The sequence below is a fragment of the Perca flavescens genome, chromosome 16 (genome assembly GCF_004354835.1).
Source record: "Perca flavescens isolate YP-PL-M2 chromosome 16, PFLA_1.0, whole genome shotgun sequence".
Lineage (NCBI taxonomy): Eukaryota > Metazoa > Chordata > Actinopteri > Perciformes > Percidae > Perca > Perca flavescens.
Window position 1 is genome coordinate 17,063,257 of NC_041346.1, and position 7,298 is coordinate 17,070,554.

General features: G+C 41.5%; 1 protein-coding gene across 1 annotated transcript; it reads left to right on the top strand.

The window, feature by feature from the left end:
- Positions 1 to 1,644: 1,644 nt before the first annotated feature.
- Positions 1,645 to 6,182, top strand: trim69 (tripartite motif containing 69). The gene is made up of 6 exons (XM_028601771.1): positions 1,645 to 2,640; positions 2,960 to 3,055; positions 3,629 to 3,862; positions 4,539 to 4,561; positions 4,646 to 4,761; positions 4,918 to 6,182. The coding sequence occupies exons 1-6, from the start codon at positions 2,011 to 2,013 to the stop codon at positions 5,460 to 5,462; spliced, it is 1,644 nt and encodes a 547-aa protein (XP_028457572.1). The 5' UTR covers positions 1,645 to 2,010; the 3' UTR covers positions 5,463 to 6,182.
- Positions 6,183 to 7,298: the final 1,116 nt, after the last annotated feature.

The window sequence follows — 7,298 nt, forward strand, 5'->3', positions numbered from 1 at the left end:
TATAGAAAAACCTGGGAAACTCAAGGCAAGACAAACAGAATGACATAAAATAAAAAATAATAAGGGAGAGAAAGAGTTAGCCAGTTGGATTGCTATGTCAATCATCCCAATCATAGGTGGAGCAGGAGCATTGTCTTTGTTTATGGGCATTTGAAAACATGCAAACAAGTTTTGCAAAATATAAATATGTAAAATGTTTTATGATTGTGGAGCAAGTAGGACATGTCGCACTACAGGGCTTCATACCTGTGAATGTTCAGCACCACAGACAGCTCCAGCAGCTCCTCAGCACCATGGAGAGCGTCTGAGTTCAAAGGCGCAATCCTGCTGGTGGTCCACTAAACCACAGGGAGAGGAGACAGAGGTGAGCTACTACTGGATATGTTAGTGCTGTCACACCTGCCTCGTCTCTCCACCGATTTATTTGTACCTGCTCCCTCTCACACAGCTTCATCAGCTCCTCATCACTTTGTCATCCTGGTCACGGCATTTGCCTTATACTGTAGATCTGTGGGAAACAAACTTGATAATGATAGTACAATGCACACAAATAGAAAAATAATAATTGTTTCTCATTTGCTTTCCATTATTTACAACTTGCACATTCATCTGTTTCCTCCCTGCTTTCCGAGCCTAGGGGCCTCTCTGCTACTAGAACTACATTTTTGTAAGTAATTAACTGATTTAATGTTTACTTGCTCTACATATTATTGTACCACATTTTTTTTTTTTTTTTTAAGTTTTAGGAATTAGCACTTCAGTTTCTTGTGTTTCTACTTTTACTTCACTGCATTTTGTAAATTTATAGTTTCATTAACAGATACTTTAAGAGTTTTCACTCACTAACTATATTGTACTTTATAATCATTCATCTAATTTTTATTTTCAGTTTGGACACCAGATGTCACCATTGTCCATGTGAAGTTAGCTGCTGAGCTGCTCGCTGTCTCCGGCTTACATACAAGTTCTCTCTTCAACAAGAGACTCAAAACGTTTAAATACACTCCAGACACCAGATAAGATGTTGAATGTCCTATATTTGTGTATCTCTCTCTCTCTCTCTCTCTCTCACACGCACACACACACACACGCATTTTTAAAATGTACACTTTTTGACCTTTAAATATGTTCCAGTGTATAATCACATGATCTGTTTTGACTTTAGTGTGATTAGCCTGCCTGATGTACCACACTGTAATATTTAAACTGTTCACATACTGATATGTGACAGGGTTCTTTTGCTTTGTAGCAAGTCACTTGATAAGTCTGTTGTAAATAAACTGTAGTTTACTGGACAGATGTTCCAGCCCTCAGGGACCAGGCTGTAAATATCTGTTACGATAACTGGATGGGGAAAAAGAAACTCCCGGTATTTGTATTTCCCCATGGTCGAGCTTTCTGCCTGCAGGACGTTTTTCTTTCTCTATGTAATCTCTTAATGATCTTGTTTACCATTCAGCAACAATGATTACTTACTTGGCAGAGAGCATTGCCATAAAAATAAGCAGGAACTATGTTACTGCTCACAGACTTCTTGTTGGTCTCTCTCAGTCTCAAACACACTTTGGCACACACACACACACACACACACACACACACACACACACACACACACACACACACACACACACACACACACACACACACAGGATTTACATTTTTCTGTAGTTACTCGACAGCAGATTAAGAGTTTGGTGAAGCAGGATTTCTTGCACTTACTGGCCAGACTTCACTAAAGAAAAATGGCAAGGATAGAATATCCATGGTCCGCCTTGGTTTCCTAAATAAGATGTGATGTCAGTCTGGAGGAAGAAAAGGGGCCCTTTGAGATCCCCTTACTATCTGCTGAGGACGTAAAAGGCTGTGGCTGCTTCAGCACCACCCACTTCATTTCCCCACAATCAACAGGAAGACTGGAGGCCAAAGAAAGCAGCCACACTCTACAGGAGAGGAAGGACGTGGAGGTCCAGCTGTACACTCAGAACAAAAGAAAACAATCAAGGCAAAGGAATGAGTAAAAATCAGAAAGAAGTGAAAAAAATCCAGACAGTTTATCTGCAGAACTTGGAAAAACTAAACCAGGGGATAAAGCCAGACAAGAAAAGTTGGAAACCAAAGGAAGAAGACTTTGCTGCAGCGATGGAAAAGCTGCGACAGCCTCCCATAGCTGGAAAAGTAACCAAAAGCTCAGCACACAGAATCAGCAGAGATCTTACCTGCTCCATCTGCTTGGATCTTTTCAAGCAGCCGGTGTCCTTGCCCTGTGATCACACCTTTTGCCAGGGGTGCATCGAGGGCTACTGGACCGGCCCTCGGGGGCCCATTCAGGGAGGCACAGGCTCCTGCCCTCAGTGCAGGAAGGTGTACCCCGGGCAAAGCTACAGGCCCAACCGCATCGTTGCCAACATAGTAGAGAGCTACTGTCAGGGTCTGGAGGAGAGCGGGACTGGACCTCGCCTGGCAGATGTTGGCATGACAGAGAGGGTTCCTGCTCCGGTCCCACGCTGCAGCAGACACAGAGAGGAGCTGAAGCTTTACTGTGAGGAGGACCAGGAGCTGGTGTGTCTGGTGTGTGGCCTCTCCCAGGAGCACAGGAATCATACCATGGTGTGTGTACAGGAGGCTGAACAGAAGTACAGGGTGAGTTAAGCTTTGTTTTATAAAGTTTGAATGATTTCTGTTTATTTTCAAAATGTCTACACATTAGGATGCATCTCAGTACTTAGTGCATAGTACAGTACATATGGTCATTGTAATGGTGGAAACTATATCCTACATCTGAATTGTAAATTACATCACTGCAGGTGATAATCTATTTTTCATGTATAAGTTTATGATCTGTATCTATGTATTGTTTTTGCGCCAAAACAACTAGTAAACGCAGATGTGACATTGTATCAGAAATGTGAAGCGGGCCGCCGGGTCAGTATGCAATGATGTTGTGTCTCTATCCTGTCAGGCGTCTCTGAACAGCTCCATGGATTCCCTTAAAGTTGAGCTCAACACTGCGCTACAGTGCGACAGAGAAGCTGAGGATGAGGTTAAAAAGCTCAAGGTGAGAGGAAATGCTTCCAAAACACACATACTCTACATCAGTGGTTCTCAAACTTTTTTCAATAATGTACCCCCCTGACGAGTGCAACGCATTTTTGGTAGAAAAAAAGGCTATATGAAGAGGTACATTGTACATGCTTGTAACTGAAACACACTTAAATGTTACTTCAAATGTTTAGAATCCATAACTAAATTAATTTGATGAATTATGCATGACTGATATATTTGAGATTAACATTTCAAAAAGGAATCTCACGTACCCCCTACAGTACTCCAAAGTACCCAAGGGGTACACGGACCCCCATTTCAGAAACACTGCTCTACATAATGGACACGCCTCAAATACTACTGGACTATGGATGTCCACTTTGACTTATTTAATGTCTTAAAATCAGACTTTCCAGAAAGGAATGGATATATCTGCAAAAATGTGGCAATGTATCTTATTATTATTATTATTATTATTATTTTGATTGTTACAGTACAAAAGAGAAAATTTAAGGTTTGCATCTTTGTGAAAACACTGTAAGTAATTTCTCCCAGTGACAATGTCCATCATCTTCCACCTACTTAGGAGCACACCGCTGACCTGAAGCAACGCATTGAAGCCCAGTTCAGCGACCTGCACCAGTTCCTGTACCAGGAGGAGAAGCTGCTGCAGGTGAAGCTGAAGACGGAGGAGCGCAGAGAGCTGATCCGACTGGACGAGCACAAGGCCCTGCTGTGTGTGGAGATCTCTCGTCTGCAGAGAGCCGTCCACGAGATAGAGGACAAACTGAAAGAGCAGGACGCCTTCACTCTGCTCCGGGTAATTTCAGCACATATCAACTTTATACACGATAAATACAGTCCATCTGGAAGTTATTAAACAGCACGATGAGTCAGCTTTGGGGATGATTAAGGCGATATATGCTGAGCTGTTCAAACTTCAAACTTCATTTGTTTCTAGAATTATTTATAACAAGATGAAGTGGAGATGTAAAACGTGGGAAAGTTAGTTTTATACATCATTCTCTCATATATTTCCAGGTCAAAACAGGCACCAACATCAACATTCAAGACTTAACTGAACAGGGTGTGACCATTTTGGCTAAGCTGTTTAAGTTTGTGCACTATAAATTAAAGGCCATAAACATGTTGAGCATGTCAGTTTGCATTCATTTTAAGAGTACCGTTTTACATATACTGGTAAAAATGTTAACACTGTTGCTACTTTTCTAATAACAAAAGACTTGAGCAGTGAGTGGAGACAGGATGTAGGCCAGTGATCTCACTCGTTGATCTGGAGGATAAGTAGTTTAGCTCAGGCACAAGGCCACGGCTGCGGGACTTTCCCCCGGCCACAGGGAGATCCCACAGGGTGGGATAGTGTGAGCTCAGACATTGATGTCATGTGGAAAAAGCTTTTTCGTCTTTAAGATACAACAAAACTAATCACCCATCTGTCTCTCTTATCCTTTGTTTATTCCTGTGTCTCGTTTCAGAGCATCAAAGTCCTGCTACAGAGGTGAGTGTGGGAAACAATTTATCCTGGATGGGCCTTGTTTTTTCTTCTCTCTCTTTACTGTTCTGACATTACTTTTGTTGGCAGGCCTTCACTGAAGTTTGAGAAACCCACTTTTACACCGCCCAGTCTGTGCGAGGGTCGGTTTGCGGGGCCCCTGCAGTACAGAGTGTGGAAATCGATGAAAGGAAGCATTTATCCAGGTACTTTAAGTGACACTTTGGTCCTATCTTACTTTGAAAATGCAAACTGCAATCACGGAATTACACAGAAACCAACACTGATCATCTGAGAACCAACATGTGTTGTCAAAGAATCTTTCAATTTATTTTGTAATTTTATACTTTTCCTGTTTTTAGTTCCAGCAGCCATCACATTTAACTCCAGCACGGCCAACCCTTGGCTCAGCCTGACCTCCTCCCTCACCTGTGTTCGCTACCAGACCTTTAACCACACCGTGCAGGACAACCCCTCCAGGTTCAACGCTGCCCTGTCACTGCTCGGAAGCCAGGGCTTCACCCATGGGCGCCACTACTGGGAGATTGAAGTCTATAGCAGCACAGTCTGGACTGTGGGGGTGGCCCGAGAGTCAGTGCCTAGAAAGGGAGTCATCAAAGCCCTCCCAGCCAACGGCTTCTGGACTCTGTCCCTTTCTTATGGGATACAGTACATGGCTGGCACTTCACCCCCAACAGTCCTGTCCCTGGAGGAGCCACTGGCCAGGATTGGAGTGTACCTGGATTACAAGAGGGGCCTGGTGTCCTTTTACAACGCAGAGTGCATGATACACCTCTACACCTTCAGGGAGACCTTCACTGAGACGCTGTACCCTTACTTCAACTTGGGCTTTCTGGATAAAGTGCATGAAAATGAGCCTCTCAAAGTTTTCTTACCAAAGATTTAGAAATCTATGACAAAAATACAACTGAAAGGGGAACACAAGGGTAAAACGTTACCCAACAAACATGTAAAAATGTATAAATGTAATGAATTAGAGTGGCAGATTTCTAATTTTCCAATTTACATTTGATATTAGAATTATCTGTCCAATAGTAACAGATGTATCTTAAAGGGGCCCTGTGGAGTTGTCAAACAAACACAAGTAAACATTTAGCGTTGCTCACCAAAACGCATTGTGTGTATCCTTGAGGTCTAGCAAACCAACAAGTGCATTTCCTTCCTCATAAAAAAATTGCAAATTCCAGCATTGTTCACATCCATGCTTGCTAGCTTGCAGTCTTCTTATGTTATTTTCTGGCACATTGCAGCATATCTTGGTGTGTTACCGCCACCTGTTGATCAGTGGAACAGTGTGCCACCATTGGTAGGATTGTGTGCATCCCAAAACATGTACACACTCATTGAAAAACAGCTCTATAACGCTACTAGAGGACTAAACTTCCACAGGGAACGTTTAAATAACATTTTTGTAACACATTGTTCAGTTTGTTTGTTGACTGGATCTACTGCCACGCATTTCATTTCAGAGAAGCTGTGCTTCAGTGACGAATGTGAAACTGTCTATTTACCTGACCGTTGTGGTGCACTAATATTTTAATGATTCAATAATTTTTCTTGTGCATGATAAACTAATACATTCAATAAAATTTTCATGTGATCTCCACATTGTTGGGCTTGGTGTCTTCACTGTACCAACTGTTTACCCTGGCTGACCCAAGAGCTGATGTATATAAGGGGCACCCAATATCACACCAAAATTATATGGGTAACAATTTAATAAAAAGCATTTCTTGAAACTTTTTTCCAAAGTGCTTATTCCAACATAAAAATAAATAGAACATCCTTGTAATTTGATTACATACAGTAGATGCTGAAGCACTATGTGTCATTGTTTAAGAGTTACTGTCCTCATCATGAGGTCATGATCACAGAAAGTAAACAACTCCCTCAAGAGCAATCCCTTCACCTTCGTGAGAGGCTGTATGTGCTGCCTTCCTCCCTTTGTTCACACACACAACCAGTCGTGTTGTGTGTGTGTGTGTGTGTGTGTGTGTGTGTGTGTGTGTCCTGTAAGTGAATTTCCTCTTTTAATACCAGGCTGAAAAGCAGTGTTTCACTTTCCTATTTGGTTTTATGTTGCTCTTCTGACCACACTCTATAAGATGTGGGTTCTGTTGCACCTGTAACCACACCCATCGGTGATGTCACAGTGTACCGACAACCTTCTAAGTACACTTTTACATCACTGGAGCAAGTTAAGAAATTAAATCCGTGAGGGTAAAGCAAACTCTAAATATCTAGCTGTTTAAGGTCAGTATAGAAATATTTACTGATGAGCAGATATAAAGGGAAAATATTGGATGAATTGAACAATGTGGCACTAATTTCATCAATTTCATGCTGTACTGCTGTTTGTTGCAAGAGAATACAAAGAACAGGCTAATTATACTCACTCAAAATATGCCGTGAGTTAATCTACTGGATGTGAACTCAAAAACCTCACCAAAGTAAAAAACTGAGCTTTCAACATATTAGATTTGTGCTCCACACTCATTATTATTGTCATGTGCATTTGTCCAGTGATATAATACAACAAAGTGCATTCCATTCATTAGGGTTTTGAGTTTTGTATTTTTTTCTTTTTTGATTGTTATTATTGTTGTTGTTGTTGCTATTGTTGTTGTTGTTGTTGTTATCTTCTTTCTTCTTTTTAATTCTCACTTTCTTTCTTCTCTACCTTTTTCCACATGTATGTTTGTTTAAAAAGGTCACACATGTA